Raw genomic sequence first — 27,143 nt, forward strand, 5'->3', positions numbered from 1 at the left:
TGGCTTTAGAACAGCTCATTCCACTGATACTTGCCTTATCCACCTTTTTGGCCACATCAAGCAGGAAGTGAGAAGGGGAACTATACAGGTATGGTCATGTTAGACTTGCAGAAAGCTTTTGACACTGTGGATCATGATATTCTCCTGATGAAACTGAAATGCATGGGTCTAAATGATGTAGCAGTGAATTGGTTAGGTCTTATCTGACCAACAGAACACAAGTATGTAATGTTGGTGATGTTCTGTCAGAGGCCAAAGAAATATCCTGTGGAGTACCGCAGGGATCAATTTTAGGGCGCTCTTATTTCTTTTATATGTTAATGATATGCCCGATACAGTAAAGTGCAAACTCCTGCTTTATGCTGATGACTCAGCCATACTGGTATCAGGGAAGGATACAGTTTACATAGAGACCCTGAGTAAGGAATTGCATTTTGTTAGAGATTGGTTGACTGACAACACATTGTCGCTACATTTGGAAAAAACTAAATTGATTTTGTTTGGAACAAAACGCAGATTGATTATGGCTGACAAGATAAAGGTAAAATGTACAGGCAAGGAGATTTAATCTAAAACAAGTGTAACTTATCTTGGTGTGTCCATAGATCAATCCCTTACTGGAGACCTGATTGCTGCAACAAAACAAAAAATGAAAATGGCAAACAAATTGACATTTTTATATCGTAACACTAGATATTTTCACATCAAAGTTAAGAAACTGCTTGTCTCAACCTTGATTCAGTGTCATTTTGATTATGCCAGCTCTGCTTAGTATAGTGGGCTATCAAAAAAGCTGACAAAGAGAATGCAGGTCATGCAAAATAACATTATCAGGTATATGCTGAATGTCCCCCCTAGGACCCACATAGGGGTACAGGAGTTCCGGGAGGTGGGCTTGTTGCCTTTGGAGTCCAGAGTGGACCAACTTAAACTTAATCATATGTTTGACATCTTAAATGATCGTGCCACAGGTTATATGAAAAAACACATTGATATGGTCCATAACAAACACAGTTACAATACCAGAGCTAGTGTTATGTCATGTAAAATCCCAAGAGTAAACAGTACTGCGAAGAGCACATTTTTCTATACAGGCATTTGTCTATGGAATAGCCTCCCCTTGGAGATCAAGCAAAGAAAAAGTAGAAATAGCTTTAAAAAGCAGGCAAAGGTTTTCATTTGGACAAGGTTGTCTAGGTAAGAGAAACCACTCCACTGCCCTTTGTGACCCCTACTGCTGGTCAGGTGTATTTATTTGAATGATAGGGATGATGTGCAATGAATAGACTGTTTTAATGTGAAATAAATATGGTTGATTTTTAAGGTTAGGGAAAAGTGCAGTGAATAGTGCCATTTATTTGGATGTCAATATAAATGAATGTATTTATGGTTGTTTGTAATTATTTCTTGCCTTTTAATCATTATATGTGTTATTCATTTTACCATCGAGGACCACTTTGGAAACAAGCTTTTAATTAATACTTTCAAGTGATATCCTCTGGGTCCAAATTGTACATTTTGTTGTATATGTCTGTTACCCAAAATACATTCAATTCAATTCAATTCAAAGACAGGGAGAGAGACAAGGAGAGAGGGGAAGGGCAGAGAGAGAGAGTGAGAGAGAGAGAGAGAGAGAGAGAGAGAGAGAGAGAGAGAGAGAGAGAGAGAGAGAGAGAGGGAGAGAGAGAGGGGGGGGGCAGAGGGATAGAGAGAGAGACACAGAGAGAGAGGGGAACGGCAGGGGGATGGAGATAAATCGATATTAAGAGTTGGGAACCCAAGAGAAAAACAGAGACCATGAGATTGAGAGAAAGGCAGAGTGAGTCAGGGAAATGGTTAAAGAGAAAGTAGGGGAGAGAAACAGAGAGATAGATTAGGATTACTCATGCACCCAAAAGTGAAAGCAATGGTTGTTACAGAAACACATACTCCTCCATTTACATGATGGTTTGTTTGTTTCAATTGCTATATCAGTTAACCTGGGTGGTGTTTGTGAAAGATTCAACAACATGCAATCACGATCTATCAATCGACCTTGTGAATGCAAGGGATGGCCTTACTGACTGACAGAGAAGCCTATTTTCAATGTTCAGAGAGGGAGTCATGGACTCAGAAGAATGCACTGAGTAGTAGCATTCCGAACACGGGGATCGGCATTGACATGATATAATTACAAAAAAGCAATAAACCTACATCCTGTGAAAGTATTGGTTCCTTCACAATCATGACAACCAATAATCCATCAAAGAACAAAAACAGCAGAAGTTCTGATTCCGCTGTCATTACAAAGTTCAGAATTTGCCCTTTTGAATTAGTCTACAACTCTACCCGATGTAAAAAATAAATAAAAAATAATAATATTCATTAAAATAGAATAAATACCAAACTAGCATGCAACCGGTTTGCCCAGCCTCATAGAAAACCAATCATACGTCACAGAGGAATAAACACTTGGCGCGAATATTTCGTTCTGAAAGATTAGCGCGCCTTCAGCACCTTGGACAGCAACACTCGCTCTATTAAGCCAGACACAGAGCAAAACAAAGCCAATGTGACAACTCTCGAGTGGAGGGCTGATTTCTGGAAAAGAGGCACTTCGAAAACCATAATCTTGACTGCATGAAATGCAAATGAACAATACAGATTCAATTTAATCGAAAAATAGGCCCGTTTATGTATATAATGTAGATCTTACCTGCTCTTTATTAGGAAGCGTTTGTGTTCTATTTAACGTGTCATTTCCATTAATACTGATCAATTCTGCATCTGCAGGTGGATATGGCGCAGGGAAAACCACCACGTCACTCTTCAGTGTGTCTGAGCTGAAACACACGTCATACTGCTGAGTAGATTTAGAGTAAGACCAGCTCCCGTCAGGGTGTGTGGTGATCATTGGGGCGCTGTACCTTCTGAAACTGTCGTCTGTCCTGTGGCATTTTACAGCTATTAAACTGATGAGGCTCAGTAAAAATATCACTGACACCGAGGCAATGGCGATCAGCAAATACAGGTTCAAATCAGAGAAGTTCTCCTCCTTTCTCGGCACAGCTCTGAATTGAGTCTGGATTTCACCTGTACTTTCAACCACTACTACATCAATAGACACAGACGCTGACAGTGAGGGTTCTCCGTTATCAGAAACCAACACGACCAACGGATGAGTTTTCAGGTCATTGTCACTCATTCGCCTCTTAGTCCTTAGTTCCCCAGTGCTGGTTCCGATTCGGAAGAGGTTGGTTCCCTTGGGCTCAGAGATGTGATAAGAAAGCAGCGCATTGTAGCCAGAGTCGGCATCTACAGCCCTGATCTTGGCCACAAAGTAGCCCGCTTCAGCAGAATAGGGAAGGTTCTCAGTGTTAACGGAGCCGTGTTCAGAATAGGGCGCGAGAATCCCAGGACTGTTGTCATTCTCATCCAGGATAAAAACGTTCACAGTCACGTTGCTGCTGAGAGGAGGAACACCAGAGTCTGTGGCCTGAACTTTAAAATGGAACATTTTTATCGCCTCATAGTTAAAAGACTGCAGACTAACTACATCTCCAGTATCCGAGTTTATATTTACAGATGATGATATTGAAATAGTTTTATCTAATAATGTATACGTCATCTTTGCATTTTCATCTGAATCTGGATCAAAAGCAGAAATCGTGTAAATGACGTCTCCTACCGGACTGTTCTCTTTCACATAAACATTAATCACGGGTTCTGAGAAGCGAGGAGCGTTGTCATTCACATCAGAAACGTGTACAGTAATAACGCTGGTGCTGGAGAGAGGCGGGGTCCCTTCATCTGTAGCTGTGATGGTGACATTATACTGAGAAGCACTCTCTCTGTCCAGAGGCCCATCAACCACTAAAGAATAATGATTCTTGTATGAGTTCTTTATCGTGAATGGCACAGAGCCTAGTATTTTAACCTGAACAGCGCCATTTTTGCCTGCGTCATTGTCTTTCACTGTTATCAGGCCAACCATTGTCCCTAGTGACGCATCCTCTTTCACAATGTTAACTAAAGACGTTACAGATATCTCTGGTGGATTGTCATTCACGTCTGTAATTTCGACTAACACTTTACAGTGAGATGCTCTGGGATTTTGGCCTCTGTCTTTAGCTTGCACACGGATTTCAACAGCACTTTTTTTTTCGTGATCCAATTCGCCTTTTACTGTTATCTCCCCAGTGGCCGAATTTATAGCAAATATATCAACGTTATTATCATTATCGTGGTTAATAAATGAGTATACTATTTCTCCGTTAAGGCCCTCATCTGAATCGTTCGCTTTGACTGTGATTACAGATGCACCATGCGGAGTATTCTCAGGTATTCGAGCTTTGTATAGCGGTTTGCTAAATACGGGAATATTATCGTTAACATCTTGCACATTAACAATGATCAGCATATTCCCAGACCTAGGAGGTTTTCCTCCATCTATAGCGTTCAGTGTGAGCTGGATAACGGGCTGTTTCTCTCGGTCTAAAGCTTTCTGCAGCACTAACTCAGCAGACACGCTCTGCTCTCCACCGCTCTGTACATCCAGGGAGAAGTGTTCATTCGGGCTCAGCTTGTAGCCGTTTACCGAGTTAGCTCCTATGTCTGCGTCGTAGGCGCTTGGAAGTGTAAATCTTTCACCTGGAAATGCTGACTCTGATACATTCAAATATGTTTTAAGCGACCGAAATGAAGGTGAGTTGTCATTTATATCCAAAACATTAACCTCAAATCTGTATAGATTCAATGGCGAATTCACAATGGCTTCTAGCTCTAACAAACACTTCGTGTTCCGAGCACAGAGCTCGTCTCTGTCTATTCTCTCCCTCACGGACAGAATTCCAGTCTTTGTATTTACATCGAAATACCTCTTGTTGGGTCCGGAAATCTCAAACCCACGATATTCAAGTTCCTGCACATCAAGGTGCAAATCCTTCGCTAAATGTCCAACAACAGTGCCCGGGTTAGATTCCTCCGATATGGAATAGACAATCTGTGCTGACGCGATACTCCAAAGATGACATAACGTGAGGAGATAGTACATCCACAAACGAAAAATAACCACTTTGTGAGTCATTGTGTCGGTATTCAGTTAAAGAAACCTACTGCTAAAAAAAGAGGCTATCACCGGCATAGCTGCGTAATCCAAAACAGAATCAGACCAGAGCCACGATGTTATGCTGCTCACGCGAACAAAGCCTTTTTTCTCGACACCGACCACTGCTCCTGTATAGGGCGGAGCCTCGTACAGCCAGTGAGGATTCACACTGTGTGTGCCGATAGTGACACCATGTGGATATCTACAGAGAAAACGATGGCCTATCACATATGTCTGTGGAGGTGGAGACCAATCACAGTAATCTTCCCCCCAAAAAGTTAGTGACCACAGATGACCATATGATGACCTTGGTGTGTTCTGATGGACATGATTAGGGAATGTACTAAACGTACACAATGTTCACAGGCCTACACTGTAAAGGCCATGGTGTATTTCAGAACCATGGACAGCAAGGCCGGTATCTTTTTCACCGCATGCAAATAGTACACCGATTTTACAACAATTGAAAGCTTTGAAATATCCAGTATTTCAGCGATCACTAAAATGAGTAAAAAAAAGTAAATAACAATGTCATGAGGACCTATAGAATAAATATAATACAGTCAAATTAGTACGCATGTCTAAAGAACGGCACAATTTTCGGTCACTGAACTGTAATTCTTACCTTCTCTTTGTTGGGTAATGTTTGAGTCCTGCTAAACGTGTCATTTCCATTAATACTGATCAGTTCTGCATCTGCAGGTGGATACGGAGCGGGGAAAACCACTACGTCACTCTTCAGTGTGTCTGAGCTGAAACACACGTCATACTGCTCAGTAGATTTAGAGTAAGACCAGCTCCCGTCAGGGTGTGTGGTGATCATTGGGGCGCTGTACCTTCTGAAACTCTCGTCTGTCCTGTGGCATTTTACAGCTATTAAACTGATGAGGCTCAGTAAAAATATCACTGACACCGAGGCAATGGCGATCAGCAAATACAGGTTTAAATCAGAGAAGCTCTCATCCTTTCTCGGCACAGTTCTGAATTGAGTCTGGATTTCACCTGTACTTTCAACCACCACTACATCAATAGGCACAGTCGCTGACAGTGAGGGTTCTCCGTTATCAGAAACCAACACGACCAACGGGTGAGTTTTCAGGTCATTGTCACTCATTCGCCTCTTAGTCCTTAGTTCCCCGGTGCTGGTTCCAATTCGGAAGAGGTTGGTTCCCTTGGGCTCAGAGATGTGATAAGAAAGCAGCGCATTGTAGCCAGAGTCGGCATCTACAGCCCTGATCTTGGCCACAAAGTAGCCCGCTTCAGCAGAATAGGGAATGTTCTCAGTGTTAACGGAGCCGTGTTCAGAATAGGGCGCGAGAATCCCAGGACTGTTGTCATTCTCATCCAGGATAAAAACGTTCACAGTCACCTTGCTGTTGAGAGGAGGAACACCAGAGTCTGTGGCCTGAACTATAAAATGGAACGTTTTGATCTCCTCATAGTTAAAAGACTGCAGGCTGACTATATCTCCAGTATCAGAGTTTATATTTACAGATGATGATATTGAAACACTTTTATCTAATAATGTATACGTCGTCTTTGAGTTTTCTTCTGAATCTGGATCAAAAGCAGAAATCGTGTAAATGACGTCTCCTACTGGGCTGTTCTCTTTCACATAAACATTAATCACGGGTTCTGAGAAGCGAGGAGCGTTATCATTCACATCAGAAACGTGTACAGTAATAACGCTGGTGCTGGAGAGAGGCGGGGTCCCTTCATCCGTAGCTGTGATTGTGACATTATACTGAGAAGCACTCTCTCTGTCCAGAGGCCCATCAACCACTAACGTATAATAGTTTTTATAGTTTGACTTTAGTTTAAAAGGAACAGACCCAACAATCTTACAGTTGGTAAGTCCGTTTTTACCTCCATCTTTATCAGTTACTGTCACCAAGGCGACCACTGTCCCTATCTCAGCATCCTCTTTGACTGGGCTCATAAGTGATGTAACTGATATTTCAGGGGCATTGTCATTGACATCAATAACTTCTACTAACACTTTAGAATAACCACTGCGAGGCGAGGAGCCTTGGTCCGTCGCCTGAACTCTAATTTCGTATGCAGCATTTTCTTCATGATTCAATTTCCGTTTTATAGTTATTTCACCACTTTGTGAATTTATTGAGAAATCATCGGCAGAATTCACATTTCCACGTTTCATGAAGCTATATGCAATATCAGCATGTGTACCTTCGTCTAAATCCGTAGCCTCCAGCTTCAATATTTGTGTCCCTAAAGATACATTTTCATTAACACGTACCTTGTAAAGTGGCTTGCTAAATGTTGGCGTATTATCATTGACATCAATTACGTGAACAATGATCTGTAACGTTCCGGATCTTGGAGGTTTTCCTCCATCTATAGCGGTCAGTGTGAGCTGGATAACGGGCTGTTTCTCTCGGTCTAAAGCTTTCTGCAGCACTAACTCAGCAGATACACTCTGCTCTCCACCGCTCTGTACATCCAGGGAGAAGTGTTCATTCGGGCTCAGCTTGTAGCTGTTTACCGAATTACTGCCGGTATCTGCGTCATTCGCTATCGGTAGTGGATATCTCTCTCCAGATGAGGAAGACTCTGATATGTTAAATATATGAAAGCTTTCTAGAAATGACGGTGCATTATCATTGATGTCTAATATATTTATTTCAATACGGTGAATAAGCATAGGATGGCTCAATATGGCCTCTATATTTAAGGAACATTGCACCGTATTCGGACAAAGCTGCTCTCTATCTATCCTCTCGTTAACGTACAGAATTCCTGTTTTCAAATTAGCTTCTAAAAATCTCTTATGCTGACCCGATACAATCCTCAGACCCCTCGACTCCAGTTCCTGAACATTAAGGTTTAAATCCTTAGCGAGATTCCCCACAAACGTGCCTTTGTCCACCTCCTCTGAAACGGAGTAAGAGATCTGCGCTGCAGACCAGTCAAATAAACAAAGCAACGCTACGCACTGAATCCACACGCTTTCTCTTTGTCTTCGACGATCCATCACTGCTTGAGCAAAACAACTGAATCCAAGTAATGGTCTTGTAACCATTAAAACTCTCGAATATTCCGTTATATGTCAGAGATCCTTTACAGCCCAGCCCTCTCCGTCTCACCACCATTCGAGTGCTTCTCTTCACTATGCGCTCGGGACTAGACTCTTTTTCATTCAGAGAGGAGGAGTTATAGAATCTCGGTAACTTCTCTCCCATTTATGATCTATAGCGACACCGTGTGTTACTTTTATACATATATTACTCATAACATTACAATGTATATTATTTTACTGGTTTTTACAATACTGAGACAACCTGAAGCAGACAACCTCATGTTGATCATTCACTCACAGAAAGGCCTATATATGTAAAACTCCAACTGTTCTCTTAAATGGAAAACACATGGAATGCGTAGGAAACGTTAATCAACCTCATATAATGAAATAAGTGTCATCTTCGGATAACAATGTGAGATGCTATAAGAATCAACGAGTAAAACAAACACGAGACGTTGATCACACCAGCGACAAGCCGGCCTATCAATCTAAAATGAACACTCATCAGCAGAGAGCGAGAACGGTTTCAGCACCATGGACAGCACTTAGTAAGCGTTCGCGCTTTCTGAACAAACCTTTTGACACGGTTGAAATTGATAAAGCTACAGTATGCACCTATAGGCTTATAATGTCAATGACAATTGTGTAGTCTATTATTAATCTGAAACATGAGGTATATGTATATTTTCCATAAGTTGTAAACGTCCCTGCCTATTTTCTCACAATAACTAATATACAACTTTTTTGGGATTGTGACACGTTTACATATTCGTGAAGCGCAACACTATTGTACAGCGTCGTGGAAAGTAATGTACACGTCATAGAGCATTGAATGATTGGCGCGAAGATTGAGCTCTGAATTTTAGCGCCTTTTCAGAACCATGGACAACAACACACGCTCCATCAAGCCAGGAGGCCATTGCACAGGTCAAAACAAAGCCAATGTGTCTTCTCTCGAGTGGGCAGCTGTTTTCCAGGTAAGAGGAAATTAGACAACAATATTATTTGACTGCAAGGAGTTCAAAGGAGAAATACAGATATAATTCTATAGAAAAATAATCCATAGATCTTACCTTCTCGTTGTTGGGTAATGTTTGAGTCCTGTTAAAGGTGTCATTTCCATTAATACTGATCAGTTCTGCATCTGCAGGTGGATATGGAGCGGGGAAAACCATTACGTCACTCTTCAGTGTGTCTGAGCTGAAACACACGTCATACTGCTGAGTAGATTTAGAGTAGGACCAGCTCCCGTCAGGATGTGTGGTGATCACTGGGGCGCTGTACCTTCTGAAACTGTCGTCTGTCCTGTGGCATTTTACAGCTATTAAACTGATGAGGCTCAGTAGAAATATCACTGACACCGAGGCAATGGCGATCAGCAAATACAGGTTTAAATCAGAGAAGCTCTCCTCCTTTCTCGGCACATTCCTGAATTTAGTCTGGATTTCACCTGTACTTTCAACCACTACTACGTCAATAGACACAGTCGCTGACAGTGAGGGTTCTCCGTTATCAGAAACCAACACAACCAACGGGTGAGTTTTCAGGTCATTGTCACTCATTCGCCTCTTAGTCCTTAGTTCCCCAGTGCTGGTTCCGATTCGGAAGAGGTTGGTTCCCTTGGGCTCAGAGATGTGATAAGAAAGCAGCGCATTGTAGCCAGAGTCGGCATCTACAGCCCTGATCTTGGCCACAAAGTAGCCCGCTTCAGCAGAATAGGGAATGTTCTCAGTGTTAACGGAGCCGTGTTCAGAATAGGGCGCGAGAATCCCAGGACTGTTGTCATTCTCATCCAGGATAAAAACGTTCACAGTCACGTTGCTGCTGAGAGGAGGAACACCAGAGTCTGTGACCTGAACTTTAAACTGGAAAGTTTTTATCTCCTCATAGTTAAAAGACTGCAGGCTGACTATATCGCCTGCATCCGAGTATATATTTACAGCCGATGATATTGGAGCACTTGTATCTAATAATGAATACTTCATCTTTGCATTTTCATCTGAATCTGGATCAAAAGCAGAAATCGTATAAATGACGTCTCCTACCGGACTGTTCTCCTTCAGATAAACATTAATCACGGGTTCTGAGAAGCGAGGAGCGTTGTCATTCACATCAGAAACATGTATAGTAATATCGCTGGTGCTGGAGAGAGGCGGGGTCCCTTCATCCGTAGATGTGATTGTGACGTTGTACTGAGAATCGCGCTCCCTGTCAAGAGGCCCGTTGACAACTAACGAATAATCGTTTTTGTAGTTTGACTTTAGTTTAAAAGGAACAGACCCAACAATCTTACAGTTGGTAAGTCCGTTTTTACCTCCGTCTTTATCAGTTACTGTCACCAAGGCGACCACTGTCCCTATCTCAGCATCCTCTTTGACCGGGCTCATGAGTGACGTCACGGATACCTCAGGAACATTATCATTTACATCAATTACTTCAACTAACACTTTAGAATAACCACTACGAGGTGAATGACCTTGGTCCGTAGCTTTCACACGTAGCTCATATGCTGCGTTTTGTTCATGATCCAATTTAGAGTTTACAGTAATTTCGCCACTTTTTTTATCTATAGAAAAAACATCGGCAGAATTAACACTACCTCGTTTGCTAAATGAATAAACAAGTTCACTATTCACACCCTGGTCTAAATCTGTAGCATCCAGCTTTAATATTTGTGTCCCTAAAGATACATTTTCATTAACACGGACCTTGTAAAGTGGTTTAGCAAATGTTGGCGTATTATCATTCACATCAATTACGTGAACAATGATCTGTAACGTTCCGGATCTAGGAGGTTTTCCTCCATCTATAGCGGTCAGTGTGAGCTGGATAACGGGCTGTTTCTCTCGGTCTAAAGCTTTCTGCAGCACTAACTCAGCAGACACACTCTGCTCTCCACCGCTCTGTACATCCAGGGAGAAGTGTTCATTCGGACTCAGCTTGTAGCTGTTTATGGAGTTACTGCCCGTATCTGCGTCATTCGCTATCGGTAATGGATATCTATCTCCAGGTGAAGATAATTCCGAAATGTTAAACGTTTGATATTGTTCAAGGAAGGTCGGTGCATTGTCATTTATATCTAAAATATTAACTTCAATGCGGTGGAGCTGCATTGGATCGCTCAATATGGCCTGTATGTTTAAAGAGCACTTTACCGTATTTGGACAAAGCTCCTCTCGGTCTATCCTCTCGTTAACGTACAGAATCCCCGTTTTCAAATTAGCCTCAAAATACCTCTTATTATGTCCTGATACAATCCTCAGACCCCTCGACTCCAGTTCCTGAACATTAAGGTTTAAATCCTTAGCGAGATTCCCCACAAACGTGCCTTTGTCCACCTCCTCTGAAACCGAGTAAGAGATCTGAGCTGCAGACCAGTCAAATAAATAAAGCAACACGACGCACTGAATCCAAACGCTTTCTCTTTGTCTTCGACGACCCATCGCTGCTTGTACAAAACAACTAATTATTCGGGCAGAATATATTAAAATATCCATCAATCCTACAAAATCTGTAAGAGAGATCCTGTACTAGCCTCCAGCCCAGCCCTCTCCGTCTCACCACCATTCGAGTGTTTCTCTTCACAAAGTGGTCTGGACTGATGACGCTAGTCTCTTTCTCATTCAGAGAGGAGGAGTCATAGAATATCCGCGACGACATTCATTTCTGTGGTCTATAGCGACACTATGTGCTAATGTTGTACATAACCTATATTACTAATGTAAAATAAGACCGTATGCCTATTATTTCGCTTGTTTTTATAATACTATGATAAACTCCAATATCGTGTTGGACATTCACTACCCGAAATGCCTGTGAATTAAAATGACACACGTTCTAGTCAATGCAAAACACTGGGAAAGTAGCTGAAGTAAAGTCAACCTAACATAATGAAATAAATGTTCAGATAGTCATGTTTTGATAACAATGACAGAAGCCATAACAAAGACACACACTGATATACAAAGCTCAAGGAGTTAACAGTGTGATGCTGTCAAGACTGAAAAGACACAATTCTCAAAAGCAAATTTCCACGTTGCATCTTTTTAATTACACCAGTGACAAGTGTTAATCTAAAAAGAACACTGCCCCCACCAGCAGAGTGCAAAAACGGTTTCAGCACCATGGACAGCACTCGGTAAGATTTAACCATTTGCTGAACATTGAACATTGGAAATAAATATACACTGTTGAAATTGATAAATATATAGTATGCACCCTTTAGAATAATAATGTCGAGGGTAATTGTGTAGCCTAAATCATCAATCTGCAACATGATGGATGTATATTTCCTATAGGTTGTAGAAGGTTATGCCTATTTTCTCACAATACCCTACTTATTACAATACCCTACTACAGCGTAAAAGAAAGCCATTCATTTGTCATAGAGCAGGAGTATTCAACTCTTACCAGGGGTCCGGAGCCTGCTGGTTTTCTGTTCTACCTGATAATAAATTGCACACACCTTGTGTCCCAGGTCTAAATCAGTCCCTGATTAGAGGGGAACAATTAAAAAAAAGCAGTGGAACTGGTTTCAAGTTTCAGAGTTGAGTTTGAGGGTCAAAGAGCATTGAACGCTTGGCGCGAATCCTTCAGCTCTGAAGTTTAGCCGCTTTTAGAACCATGGACAGCAACACTCGCTCTATTAGGCAAGGAGGCCATACTCACAGAGCAAAACAAAGCAAATATGAGAACTCTCGAGTGGAGGGCTGTTTCTAAAGTAAGAGGAACTTAGAAAACAATATTATTTGACTGCGAGTTCAAATGAGCAATACATTTATCATTCAATAGAAAAATAGGCCCATTTATGTATAGATCTTACCTTCTCTTTGTTGGGTAATGTTTGATTCCTGCTAAAGGTGTCATTTCCGTTAATACTGATCAGTTCTGCATCTGCAGGTGGATATGAAGTGGGGAAAACCACTACGTCACTCTTCAGTGTGTCTGAGCTGAAACACACGTCATACTGCTCAGTAGATTTAGAGTAGGACCAGCTCCCGTCAGGGTGTGTGGTGATCACTGGGGCGCTGTACCTTCTGAAACTGTCGTCTGTCCTGTGGCATTTTACAGCTATTAAACTGATGAGGCTCAGTAAAAATATCACTGACACCGAGGCAATGGCGATCAGCAAATACAGGTTTAAATCAGAGAAGCTCTCCTCCTTTCTCGGCACATTTCTGAATTGAGTCTGAATTTCACCTGTACTTTCAACCACCACTACGTCAATAGACACAGTCGCTGACAGTGAGGGTTCTCCGTTATCAGAAACTAACACGACCAACGGGTGAATTTTCAGGTCATTGTCACTCATTCGCCTCTTAGTCCTTAGTTCCCCGGTGCTGGTTCCAATTCGGAAGAGGTTGGTTCCCTTGGGCTCAGAGATGTGATAAGAAAGCAGCGCATTGTAGCCAGAGTCGGCGTCTACAGCTCTGATCTTGGCCACAAAGTAGCCCGCTTCAGCAGAATAGGGAATATTCTCAGTGTTAACGGAGCCGTGCTCAGAATAGGGCGTGAGAATCCCAGGACTGTTGTCATTCTCATCCAGGATAAAAACGTTCACAGTCACCTTGCTGCTGAGAGGAGGAACACCAGAGTCTGTGGCCTGAACTATAAAATGGAACGTTTTGATCTCCTCATAGTTAAAAGACTGCAGGCTGACTATATCTCCGGTATCCAAGTTTATATTTACAGATGCTGATATTGAAACACTTTTATCTAATAATGTATACCTAATCTTAGCGTTTTCTTCTGAATCTGGATCAAAAGCAGAAATAGTATAAATTACGTCTCCTACCTGACTGTTCTCTTTCACATAAACATTAATCACGGGTTCTGAGAAGCGAGGAGCGTTGTCATTCACATCAGAAACGTGTACAGTAATAACGCTGGTGCTGGAGAGAGGTGGGGTCCCTTCATCCGTAGCTGTGATGGTGACATTATACTGAGAAGCGCTCTCTCTGTCCAGAGGCCCATCAACCACTAAAGAATAATCGTTTTTATAGTTTGACTTTAGTTTAAAAGGAACAGACCCAATAATATTACAGTTGGTGAGGCTATTTCTACCACCATCTTTATCTGTCACTGTCACCAAGGCGACCACTGTCCCTATCTCAGCATCCTCCTTGACTGGACTCATGAGTGACGTTACTGAGATTTCTGGAGAATTGTCATTGACATCAATAACCTCAACTAATACTTTACAGTGGGTGCTACGGGGCGGAGTGCCTTTGTCTTTAGCTTGAACACGAATCTCAAAAGCGGAGTTTATCTCGTAATCTATACTCCCCTTCACAGTAACTTCTCCAGTTTCAGAGTTAATGGTGAAAACATCCGGGGCATTTAAACTCCCGCGACCAATAAGAGAGTATTCTATTTCACTGTTAATTCCCTCATCTAAATCTTTGGCATTGAGTGCTGCAACAATTGTACCAAACGGCACGTTCTCAGTAACACGGAATTTGTAAAGATGTTTGTTAAAAACTGGAATATTATCGTTAACGTCTTGCACATTGATAATTATAAGTAAAGTCCCGGATCTAGGAGGTTTTCCTCCATCTATAGCGGTCAGTGTGAGCTGGATAACGGGCTGTTTCTCTCGGTCTAAAGCTTTCTGCAGCACTAACTCAGCAGACACACTCTGCTCTCCACCGCTCTGTACATCCAGGGAGAAGTGTTCATTCGGGCTCAGCTTGTAGCTGTTTACCGAGTTACTGCCCGTATCTGCGTCATTCGCTATTGCTAGAGGATATCGCTCACCTGGAAAGGAAGATTCAGCTATGTTGAGTATATGCAATTCCTCGAGGAACGATGGTGCATTGTCATTGATGTCTAAAATATTCACATCAATACGGTGAAGAAGCATTGGATCGCTCAATATGGCCTGTATGTTAAGCGGACACGTTGCCGTATTCGGACAAAGCTCCTCTCTGTCTATCCTCTCGTTAACATACAGAATCCCCGTTTTCAAATTCGCCTCAAAATACCTCTTACTCTGACTCGATACAATCCTCAGACCCCTCGACTCCAGTTCCTGAACATTAAGGTTTAAATCCTTAGCGAGATTCCCCACAAACGTGCCTTTGTCCACCTCCTCTGAAACGGAGTAAGAGATCTGCGCTGCAGACCAGTCAAATAAACAAAGCAACGAGACGCACTGAATCCACATTTTTTCTCTTTGTCTTCGACGACCCATTGCTGCTTGTACGAAATGAATGAATCCAATCGAAAATAGTCACATATCCATGAAAACTAAAAAATCCGTTATAGAGATCCTGTACACAGCCCTGCCCTCTCCGTCTCACCACCATTCGAGTGTTTCTGTTGACAAAGCTCCCGGAACTGATGACGCTAGTCTCTTTCTTATTCAGAGGAGTCATCATAGAATATCGGCAACCACATCAATTTCTGTGGTCTTTAGCGACACCATGTGCTAATGTTGTACATAGCCTATTTTACTCATCTAAAAGAAAAATGTATGCTATTTCAGTTGTTGTTATAATTTCACTTGTTAGAATACTGAAACAAACTCCAGTAGACCACATCGTATTGGATATTCACTCCCCAGATGCCTTTGTATTAAAATGAAAAACGTTATAGTCAATGCAAAACACAGGGAAAGTAGGTGAAGAAAAGTCAACCTAACATAATGAAATTAAAACTCAGATAGTCATGTTTTGAAAACAATGACAGAAGCCATAACAATCAAGAACGAATGAAGACGCACAAGGGACATTGATATTCAAAGCTCAAGGGGTTAACAGTGTGATACTGTCAAGATTGCTGAAACACTTCTCTAACGTACATTTCCATTTTGCATCTATCGCATTACACCAGTGACAAGTATTCATCTAAAAAGAACACTGCCCCTCATCAACAATGAGCAAGAACGGTTTCAGCACCATGCACAGCACATAGTAAGATTTCAGCTTTGGAAGCAAGTAGACACGGTTGAAATTGAAAAATATACAGCACGGACCTTTAGGCTGACGATGTCAATGGCAATTGTTTAGCCTATACGATCAAGCTGCAACATGATGTAACTGTATATTTCCCAGTTAAATAAAGGTTAAATAAAACATTTAAAAAATAGTTCCCATTCGTTGTAAACCTTTCTGGCTATTTTCTCAAAATACTCTATATACAACTTTGCTGGGATTTGACATATTAAACATTCCTGAATCGCAACACTATTGTACAGCTTCATAGAAAGCTATTCATACGTCATTGGCGCGAATCTTCAGCTTTGAAGTTTAGCTCGCTTTCAGAACCATGGACAGCAACACTCACTCTCTCAAGTCAGCAGGCCATGGTTCCCCAACTGGCGGCCTGCGGGCCGAATTTGGCCCGTGGGTGGTTTTATTTGGCCCTTCAAGTTTTCTGAGCAAAAAAAAAAGTTTTTTTTTGTGTGTTTTTTTACATATTCATTGTTGGACATAAAATATTGTCAAAACACCAGGAAATGAGTTCCAAGTGATTTTAATTTAAGAAATCTGTTCCCAAGTATTCCCACACATATTAGAGAGACACGTGATCGTATACAAATATAAGCAAGGTTTGAAATGATTATGTTTTAGTCAAACATTATTTATGTTTGGGCTTCTTGCAGTCAATATGCAATCTACAAATTATTTGTAATCATAAACTGGGTGGTTGAGCCCTGAATGCTGATTGGCTGACAGCCGTGGTATACCACGGGAATGACAAAACTTTTATTTTTACTGCTCTAATTACGTTGGTAACCAGTTTATAATAGCAATAAGGCACCTTGGGGGTTTGTGGTATATGGCCAATATACCACATCTAACGCCTGTATCCAGGCACTTCGCGTTGCGTCGTGCATAAGAACAGTCCTTAGCCGTGGTATATTGGCAATATACCACAACCCCTCAGGCCTTATTGCTTAATTATGTTCCGGCCCCCAAACCATTCTCTCAAGAAAAAAAATCAGCCCGCGGCTGAATCTAGTTGATGATCCCTGCAGTAGGCCATATGCAGAGCATAAAACAAATCTAATGTGACAACTCTTCGAGTGGATGTCTGATTTCAAGGTAAGAGAAACATAGAAAAGCAAATTATTTGAATGCAAGGAGTTCAATAGATGAATACAGATACTGTATAATTCAATAGAAAAATGGTCCCGGTTATTTATAAATAATAATATGCCATTTAGCAGACGCTTTTATCCAAAGTGACTTGCAGTCATGTGTTCATACATTTTTACGTATGGGTGGCCCCGGGGATCAAACCCACTACCCTGGCGTTACAAGCGCCATGCTCTACCAATTGAGCTACAGAGAACTACACAAATCTTACCTTCTCTTTGTTGGGTAATGTCTGAGTCCTGTTTAACGTGTCATTTCCATTAATACTGATCAGTTCTGCATCTGCAGGTGGATACGGCGCAGGGAAAACCATTACGTCACTCTTCAGTGTGTCTGAGCTGAAACACACGTCATACTGTTGAGTAGATTTAGAGTAAGACCAGCTCCCGTCAGGATGTGTGGTGATCATTGGGGCGCTGTACCTTCTGAAACTCTCGTCTGTCCTGTGGCATTTTACAGCTATTAAACTGATGAGACTCAGTAAAAATATCACTGACACCGAGGCAATGGCGATCAGCAAATACAGGTTTAAATCTGAGAAGTTGTCCTCCTTTCTCGGCATATTTCTGAATTGAGTCTGGATTTCACCTGTACTTTCAACCACTACTACGTCAATAGACACAGTCGCTGACAGTGAGGGTTCTCCATTATCAGAAACCAACACGACCAACGGGTGAGTTTTCAGGTCATTGTCACTCATTCGCCTCTTAGTCCTTAGTTCCCCAGTGCTGGTTCCGATTCGGAAGAGGTTGGTTCCCTTGGGCTCAGAGATGTGATAAGAAAGCAGCGCATTGTAGCCAGAGTCGGCGTCTACAGCCCTGATCTTGGCCACAAAGTAGCCCGCTTCAGCAGAATAGGGAATGTTCTCAGTGTTAACGGAGCCGTGTTCAGAATAGGGCGCGAGAATCCCAGGACTGTTGTCATTCTCATCCAGGATAAAAACGTTCACAGTCACCTTGCTGCTGAGAGGAGGAACACCAGAGTCTGTGGCCTGAACTATAAAATGGAACGTTTTTATCTCCTCATAGTTAAAAGACTGCAGGCTGACTATATCTCCAGTATGGGAGTTTATATTTACAGATGATGATATTGAAGCACGTGTATCTAATAACGAATACGTAATCTTTGCATTTTCATCTGAATCTGGATCAAAAGCAGAAATCGTGTAAATGACGTCTCCTACCGGACTGTTCTCTTTCACATAAACATTAATCACGGGTTCTGAGAAGCGAGGAGCGTTGTCATTCACATCAGAAACGTGTACAGTAATAACGCTGGTGCTGGAGAGAGGCGGGGTCCCTTCATCCGTAGCTGTGATGGTGACATTATACTGAGAAGCGCTCTCTCTGTCCAGAGGCCCATCGACCACTAACGAATAATAGTTTTTATAGTTGGACTTTAATTTAAAAGGAACAGCCCCAAGAAGTGTAGAGTTAGTTAAGCCATTTTTCCCTCCGTCTTTATCTATCACTGTTACCAAGGCGACCACAGTGTCTATTTCACTATCCTCTTTTACTGGGCTCATTAATGACGTAACAGATATTTTCGGGGCATTGTCATTGAAATCAATAACTTCTACTAACACTTTAGAATAACCACTGCGGGGCGAGGAGCCTTGGTCCGTTGCTTGTACACGTATTTCATATGCTGCGTTTTTCTCGTGGTCCAAATTCCCTTTGACAGTAAGTTCACCTGTGTCTTGATTCAGAGCGAACATATCAGCAGGATTTATATTCCCCCGCTCAATAAATGAATACTTAAGTTTACCGTTGATTCCGTCATCTAAATCAGTTGCACTGAGTGTTACCACTGTAGTCCCAAAAGGCACAATCTCAGGCACACTGGCCTTATATAGCGGCTTGCTAAATATGGGTGAATTATCATTAACATCTATGACATTCACAACTATAGGCAACGTCCCGGATCTAGGAGGTTTTCCTCCATCTAAAGCGGTCAGTGTGAGCTGGATAACGGGCTGTTTCTCTCGGTCTAAAACTTTCTGCAACACTAACTCAGCAGATACACTCTGTCCGCCGCTCTGTACATCCAGGGAGAAGTGTTCATTCGGGCTCAGCTTGTAGATGTTTACCGAGTTACTGCCCGTATCTGCGTCATTCGCTATGGGAAGTGGATATCGCTCCCCAGGGTATGAAGATTCAGATATGTTAAACGTAGAAACCTTTTTATTAAATGACGGAGAATGGTCATTGATGTCTAAAATAGTCACCTCAATACGGTGGAGAAGCATAGGATCGCTCAATATGGCCTCTATATTTAATGAGCACTTTACCGTACTCGGACAAAGCTCCTCTCGGTCTATTCTCTCGTTAACGAATAGAATCCCTGATTTCAAATTAGCCTCGAAATAGCTCTTACTATTTCCTGATTCAATCCTTAGACTCCTCGACTCCAGTTCCTGAACATTAAGGTTTAAATCCTTAGCGAGATTCCCCACAAACGTGCCTTTGTCCACCTCCTCTGAAACGGAGTAAAATATCTGCGCTGCAGACCAGTCAAATAAACAAAGCAACGCGAAGCACTGAATCCAAACGCTTTCTCTTTGTCTTCGACGACCCATCGCTGCTTGTACAAAATGAATTAATCCAATAGAAAATAGTTACATATCCATGAAATCTAAAAATCCGTTAGAGAGATCCTGTACAGAGCCCTGCCCTCTCCGTCTCACCACCATTCGAGTGCATCTCTTCACAAAGCTATCCGAGCTGATGACGCAATTGTCCTTCTTATTCAGAGGAGTCATAGAATATCAGCGACTACATTCATTTATGTGGTCTATAGTGACACCATGTGTTACTGTTAGACATAGCATATATTACCCATGTAAAATAAGAATGTTTACTATTTGACTTTTTAGAATACTGAGAGAAACTCCAGAAGACAACCTCTCGTTGGATATGTACTACCCGAAAGGACTATGTATTTAAATTGATTAATGTCCAACACAAAACCCAGGGAATGTAGCAAAAGAAACAACCTCATCTAATGAAATAAATATTCACATCCTCATGTTCTGATGAGGACGACAGAAACAATAACCATTAAGGACGAGTAACGAGGAGGAAAGCCACACAAGGGACATTGATATATGAAAAGCTAAAGGGGTTAACATTGTAATGCTCTCAAGACACCAAAACCAAATTATCTAAAGCAAATTACCACGTTGCATCAATTCCAATACACCAGTAACAAGTATCAATCTAAAAATAACAGTCCCTCGATAAGCAGTGAGCAAAAATGGTTTCAGCACCACGGACAGCACTCGGTAAGATTTAAACGCTTGCTGAACATTGGAAACAAATATACACTGTTGAAATGGATAAAGATATAGTATGCACAATTTAGGCTTATAATGTCGAGGGTAATTGCGTCCCATAGCGTATATCATCAATCTGTCACATTATGTGTATATTTCTCATACGTTCCTGCTTACGTCCTCACAAAACATACAACTTTGCTGAGAATTTACATATTCATGAAGCGCAACACTTTTGTACATAGAAAGCCATTCACACGTCAAAGGATATTAAATCTACAGCTCTGAAGTTTGCCGCGCTTTTAGAACCATGGACATCAACACTCGTGCTATCACGCAAGGAGGCCATACGCATGGTGCAAAACAAAGATAATGTGACAACTATCGAGTGGACGGTTGTTTTTGAAGTAAGAGAAACGTAGAAACAATATTATTTGACTGCAAGCAGTTCAAATGAGTAACACAGGTATTATGCAATAGATAAATCAGTCCATTTGGGTATAGATCTTACCTTCTCTTTGTTGGGTAATGTTTGAGTCCTGCTAAAGGTGTCATTTCCGTTAATACTGATCAGTTCTGCATCTGCAGGTGGATATGGAGCAGGGAAAACCATTACGTCACTCTTCAGTGTGTCTGAGCTGAAACACACGTCATATTGCTGAGTAGATTTAGAGTAAGACCAGCTCCCGTCAGGGTGTGTGGTGATCATTGGGGCGCTGTACCTTCTGAAACTGTCGTCTGTCCTGTGGCATTTTACAGCTATTAAACTGATGAGGCTCAGTAAAAATATCACTGATACCGAGGCAATGGCGATCAGCAAATACAGGTTTAAATCAGAGAAGCTTTCCTCCTTTCTCGGCACATTTCTGAATTGAGTCTGGATTTCACCTGTACTTTCAACCACCACTACGTCAATAGACACAGTCGCTGACAGTGAGGGTTCTCCGTTATCAGAAACCAACACGACCAACGGGTGAGTTTTCAGGTCATTGTCACTCATTCGCCTCTTGGTCCTTAGTTCCCCGGTGCTGGTTCCAATTCGGAAGAGGTTGGTTCCCTTGGGCTCAGAGATGTGATAAGAAAGCAACGCATTGTAGCCAGAGTCGGCGTCTACAGCCCTGATCTTGGCCACAAAGTAGCCCGCTTCAGCAGAATAGGGAATGTTCTCAGTGTTAACTGAGCCGTGTTCAGAATAGGGCGCGAGAATCCCAGGACTGTTGTCATTCTCATCCAGGATAAAAACGTTCACAGTCACGTTGCTGCTGAGAGGAGGAACACCAGAGTCTGTGGCCTTAACTTGAAACTGGAAAGTTTTGATCTCCTCATAGTTAAAAGACTGCAGGCTGACTATATCTCCGGTATCCGAGTTTATATTTACAGATGATGATATTGAAACACTTTTATCTAATAATGTATACCTAATCTTTGCGTTTTCTTCTGAATCTGGATCAAAAGCAGAAATCGTATAAATAATGTCTCCTACTGGGCTGTTCTCCTTCACATAAACATTAATCACGGGTTCTGGGAAGCGAGGAGCGTTGTCATTCACATCAGAAACGTGTACAGTAATAACGCTGGTGCTGGAGAGAGGTGGGGTCCCTTCATCCGTAGCTGTGATGGTGACATTATACTGAGAAGCACTCTCTCTGTCAAGAGGCCCATCAACCACTAAAGAATAATCGTTTTTATAATTCGATTTTAGTTTAAAAGGAACAGACCTAGTAAGTTTACAGTTGGTGATGCCATTGTTACTACCATCTTTATCTGTCACTGTCACTAAGGCGACCACTGTCCCTATCTCAGCATCCTCTTTCAATGGACTCATGAGTGACGTTACTGAGATTTCTGGAGTATTGTCATTGACATCAATAACTTCAACTAACACTTTACCGTGTGCACTACGACGAGAATGCCCTTGATCGGTCGCTTGAACTCGAATTTCGTATGCAGGACTTTCTTCATAATCCAAATTCCCTTTGATTGTAATTTCACCCGTGTCTGAATTGATGCTAAACATAATGGATGGGTCCAAATTACCCCGTTTTAAGAAAGAGTACACTATTTTACTATTTACGCCCTCGTCTAAATCTGTTGCATTGAGAGTTAGTATAGCTGTCCCAAAAAGTGCATTTTCATGTACATGTACTTTGTAAAGCGTCCGGGAAAAAATTGGAGAATTATCATTGACATCTATTACGTGAACAATGATCTGTGAAGTTCCGGATCTAGGAGGTTTTCCTCCATCTATAGCGGTCAGTGTGAGCTGGATAACGGGCTGTTTCTCTCGGTCTAAAGCTTTCTGCAGCACTAACTCAGCAGACACACTCTGCTCTCCACCGCTCTGTACATCCAGGGAGAAGTGTTCATTCGGGCTCAGCTTGTAGCTGTTTACCGAGTTACTGCCCGTATCTGCGTCATTCGCTATTGGTAGCAGGTATCTCTCACCAGGAGAAGCTAATTCAGTAACATTCAAACGATGTATTTTTTCAAGAAAAGACGGCGCATTGTCGTTGATATCAATAATATTCACCTCAATGCGGTGGAGAAGCATGGGGTGGCTCAATATGGCCTGTATATTTAAAGAGCACTTTACCTTATTCGGACAAAGCTCCTCTCTGTCTATCCTCTCATTAACGAATAGAATCCCCGTTTTCAAATTCGCCTCAAAATATCTCTTACTCTGTCCTGATACAATCCTTAAACCCCTAGACTCAAGTTCCTGAACATTAAGGTTTAAATCCTTAGCGAGATTCCCAACAAACGTGCCTTTGTCCACCTCCTCTGAAACGGAGTAAGAGATCTGCGCTGCAGACCAGTCAAATAAACAAAGCAACGAGACGCACTGAATCCAAACGCTTTCTCTTTGTCTTCGACGACCCATCGCTGCTTGTACAAAACAACTAATTATTCCAGTAGAATATATTCAAATATCCATAAATCCTACAAAATCTGTAAGAGAGATCCTGTACTAGCCTCCAGCCCAGCCCTCTCCGTCTCACCACCATTCGAGTGTTTCTCTTCACAAAGTGGTCTGGACCGATGTCCCTAGTATCTTTCTCATTCAGAGAGGAGGAGTCATAGAATATCCGCGACGACATTAATTTCTGTGGTCTATAGCGACACCATGTGCTAATGTTGTACATAACCTATATGACTAATGTAAAATAAGACCGTAGGCCTATTATTTCACTTGTTTTTATAATACTATGATAAACTCCAATATTGTGTTGGACATTTACTACCCGAAATGCCTGTGTATTAAAAGGACACACGTTCTAGTCAATGCAAAACACAGGGAAAGTAGCTGAAGAAAAGTAAACATAACATAATGAAATAAATGTTCAGATAGTCATGTTTTGATAACAATGACAGAAGCCATAACAAAGACACACATTGACATACAAATCTCAAGGAGTTAACAGTGTGATGCTGTCAAGATTTCTAACACAATTTTCTAACGTACATTTCCACTTTGCATCTATTCCATTACACGAGTGACAAGAATCCATCTACACAACAACGCTTCCCCTCATGTAGCTCAGCTGGTAGAGCACGGCGCTTGTAACGCCAGGGTAGTGGGTTCGATCCCCGGGACCACCCATACACAAAAATGTATGCACGCATGACTGTACGTCGCTTTGGATAAAAGCGTCTGCTAAATGGCATATTATTAGCAAAGAGCAAGAACGATTTAAGCACCATGGACAGCACTTGGTAATATTTTACCTTTGGGAAGAAATATACAAGTTGAAATGGATAAATATACAGCACGGACCTTTAGGCTGAAAACGTCAATGGTAAACGTGTAGCCTATATGATAAAGCTGCAACATGATGTAACTGTATATTTCCCATACGTTGTATACGATCCTGTCTATATTCTCAAAATACCCTACATACAACTTTGTTGTGATTTGACATATTACACATTCCTAAAGCGCAACACTACTGTACAGTGTCATAGAACTCCATTAATATGTTATAGAGCATTAAACGATTCTTTAGCTCTGAAGTTTAGCGAGCTTTCAGAACCACGGACAGCAACACTCGCTCTATGAAGCCAGAAGGCCATACGCACAAAGCCAATGTAACAACTCTCGACTGGATGGATGGATGGCTGTTTTCAAGGTAAGAGTAACTTAGAAAACAATATTCTTTGACTGCAAGTAGTTCAATGGAGTAATACAGATATAATTCAATAGAAAAATAGGCACGTTGATTTATAGATCTTACCTTCTCTTTGTTGGGTAATGTTTGATTCCTGCTAAAGGTGTCATTTCCGTTAATACTGATCAGTTCTGCATCTGCAGGTGGATATGGAGCGGGGAAAACCACTACGTCACTCTTCATTGTGTCTGAGCTGAAACACACGTCATACTGCTCAGTAGATTTAGAGTAGGACCAGCTCCCGTCAGGGTGTGTGGTGATCATTGGGGCGCTGTACCTTCTGAAACTGTCGTCTGTCCTGTGGCATTTTACAGCTATTAAACTGATGAGGCTCAGTAAAAATATCACTGATACCGAGGCAATGGCGATCAGCAAATACAGGTTTAAATCAGAGAACTTCTCCTCCTTTCTCGGCACATTTCTGAATTGAGTCTGGATTTCACCTGTACTTTCAACCACTACTACGTCAATAGACACAGTCGCTGACAGTGAGGGTTCTCCGTTATCAGAAACCAACACGACCAATGGGTGAGTTTTCAGGTCATTGTCACTCATTCGCCTCTTAGTCCTTAGTTCCCCGCTGCTGGTTCCGATTCGGAAGAGGTTGGTTCCCTTGGGCTCAGAGATGTGATAAGAAAGCAGCGCATTGTAGCCAGAGTCGGCATCTACAGCCCTGATCTTGGCCACAAAGTAGCCCGCTTCAGCAGAATAGGGAATGTTCTCAGTGTTAACGGAGCCGTGTTCAGAATAGGGGGCTAGAATCCCAGGACTGTTGTCATTCTCATCCAGGATAAAAACGTTCACAGTCTCGTTACTGCTGAGAGGAGGAACACCATAGTCTGTGGCCTGAACTATAAAATGGAACGTTTTGATATCCTCATAGTTAAAAGACTGCAGGCTGACTATATCTCCAGTATCCAAGTTTATATTTACAGATGATGATATTGAAACACTTTTATCTAATAATGTATACGTAATCTTTGAGTTTTCTTCTGAATCTGGATCAAAAGCAGAAATCGTGTAAATGACGTCTCCTACCGGACTGTTCTCTTTCACATAAACATTAATCACGGGCTCTGAGAAGCGAGGAGCGTTGTCATTCACATCAGAAACATGTACAGTAATGACGCTGGTGCTGGAGAGAGGCGGGGTCCCTTCATCCGTAGCTGTGATGGTAACATTATACTGAGAAGCGCTCTCTCTGTCCAGAGGCCCATCGACCACTAACGAATAATAGTTTTTGTAGTTCGAATTCAATTTGAAAGGAACAGACCCAACAAGCTTACAGTTGGTGAGTCCGTTTTTACCTCCGTCTTTATCAGTTACTGTCACCAAGGCGACCACTGTCCCTATCTCAGCATCCTCTTTGACTGGGCTGATGAGTGACGTAACTGATATTTCAGGGGCATTGTCATTGACATCAATAACTTCTACTAACACTTTGCAATACGTTTTCCGTGAGGAGTGCCCTCGGTCCATCGCCTCAGCACGAATTTCATAGGCGGCAGTTACCTCATGGTCTATGGTTTTCTTAACAGTTATTATCCCTGTATCTGAATTTATGTCAAATGTATTGGAGTGGTTTAAACTACCTCGACCTATTAGTGAGTACATAATCTCGCCATTTACGCCCTCGTCAAGATCCGTCGCGGTGAGAGTTATTATTGCTGTACCAGATGAAACGTTTTCAGGAACACTAACCTTATAAAGTGGTTTGCTAAATGAAGGTGCATTATCATTAACGTCTTCCACATTAACTGTGATCAGTAATGTCCCGGATCTAGGAGGTTTTCCTCCATCTATAGCGGTCAGTGTGAGCTGGATAACGGGCTGTTTCTCTCTGTCTAAAGCTTTCTGCAGCACTAACTCAGCAGACACACTCTGCTCTCCACCGCTCTGTACATCCAGGGAGAAGTATTCATTCGGGCTAAGCTTGTAACTGTTTACCGAGTTACTGCCCGTATCTGCGTCATTCGCTATCGGTAGAGGATATCGCTCACCTGAAAATGCTGCCTCGGTGATATTAAGCATATGTATTCTTTCTAGGAAAGATGGTGCATTATCATTTATGTCTAAAATATTAATTTCAACGCGGTGGAGCTGGGAAGGATCGCTCAATATGGCCTCTATATTTAAAGAGCACTTTACCGTATTTGGACAAAGCTCCTCTCTATCTATCCTCTCGTTAACGAACAGTATCCCTGTTTTCAAATTCTCTTCGAAATACCTTTTATTATAACCAGATATAATCCTTAGACCCCTCGACTCCAGTTCCTGAACATTAAGGTTTAAATCCTTAGCAAGATTCCCCACAAACGTGCCTTTGTCCAACTCCTCTGAAACCGAGTAAGAGATCTGCGTTGCAGACCAGTCAAATAAACAAAGCAACGCTACGCACTGAATCCAAACGCTTTCTCTTTGTCTTAGATGACCCATCGCTGTTTGAGCAAAACAACTGATTCCAAATAACAGT

At 41.9% G+C, this 27,143-nt stretch overlaps 5 protein-coding genes across 6 annotated transcripts in view; all 5 read right to left on the reverse strand.

The window, feature by feature from the left end:
* The window catches only part of LOC311105115 (protocadherin alpha-C2-like), a gene marked incomplete at its 5' end in the record, with an annotated part of 179,915 nt that overhangs the window by 60,729 nt on the left and 92,043 nt on the right, over positions 1-27,143 (reverse strand). The window lies entirely within an intron of this gene.
* LOC311104960 (protocadherin alpha-8-like) lies at positions 2,672-5,065 on the reverse strand (the record flags this gene model as incomplete). The annotated part of the gene is made up of 1 exon (XM_084146948.1): positions 2,672-5,065. The coding sequence occupies one exon, from the start codon at positions 5,063-5,065 to the stop codon at positions 2,672-2,674; it is 2,394 nt and encodes a 797-aa protein (XP_084003074.1).
* LOC311104961 (protocadherin alpha-2-like) lies at positions 5,691-8,081 on the reverse strand (the record flags this gene model as incomplete). Its single annotated transcript, XM_084146949.1, has 1 exon — positions 5,691-8,081. The coding sequence occupies one exon, from the start codon at positions 8,079-8,081 to the stop codon at positions 5,691-5,693; it is 2,391 nt and encodes a 796-aa protein (XP_084003075.1).
* Positions 9,033-15,294, reverse strand: LOC311104962 (protocadherin alpha-2-like; the record flags this gene model as incomplete). Its single annotated transcript, XM_084146950.1, has 3 exons — positions 9,033-9,095; positions 9,203-9,267; positions 13,008-15,294. The coding sequence occupies 3 exons, from the start codon at positions 15,292-15,294 to the stop codon at positions 9,033-9,035; spliced, it is 2,415 nt and encodes an 804-aa protein (XP_084003076.1).
* Positions 17,427-27,106, reverse strand: LOC311104963 (protocadherin alpha-2-like; the record flags this gene model as incomplete). Its single annotated transcript, XM_084146951.1, has 4 exons — positions 17,427-18,185; positions 21,760-22,349; positions 22,572-23,309; positions 24,718-27,106. The coding sequence occupies 4 exons, from the start codon at positions 27,104-27,106 to the stop codon at positions 17,427-17,429; spliced, it is 4,476 nt and encodes a 1,491-aa protein (XP_084003077.1).

This window comes from Coregonus lavaretus (assembly GCF_964263955.1).
Source record: "Coregonus lavaretus genome assembly, chromosome: 29".
Classification (NCBI taxonomy): domain Eukaryota; kingdom Metazoa; phylum Chordata; class Actinopteri; order Salmoniformes; family Salmonidae; genus Coregonus; species Coregonus lavaretus.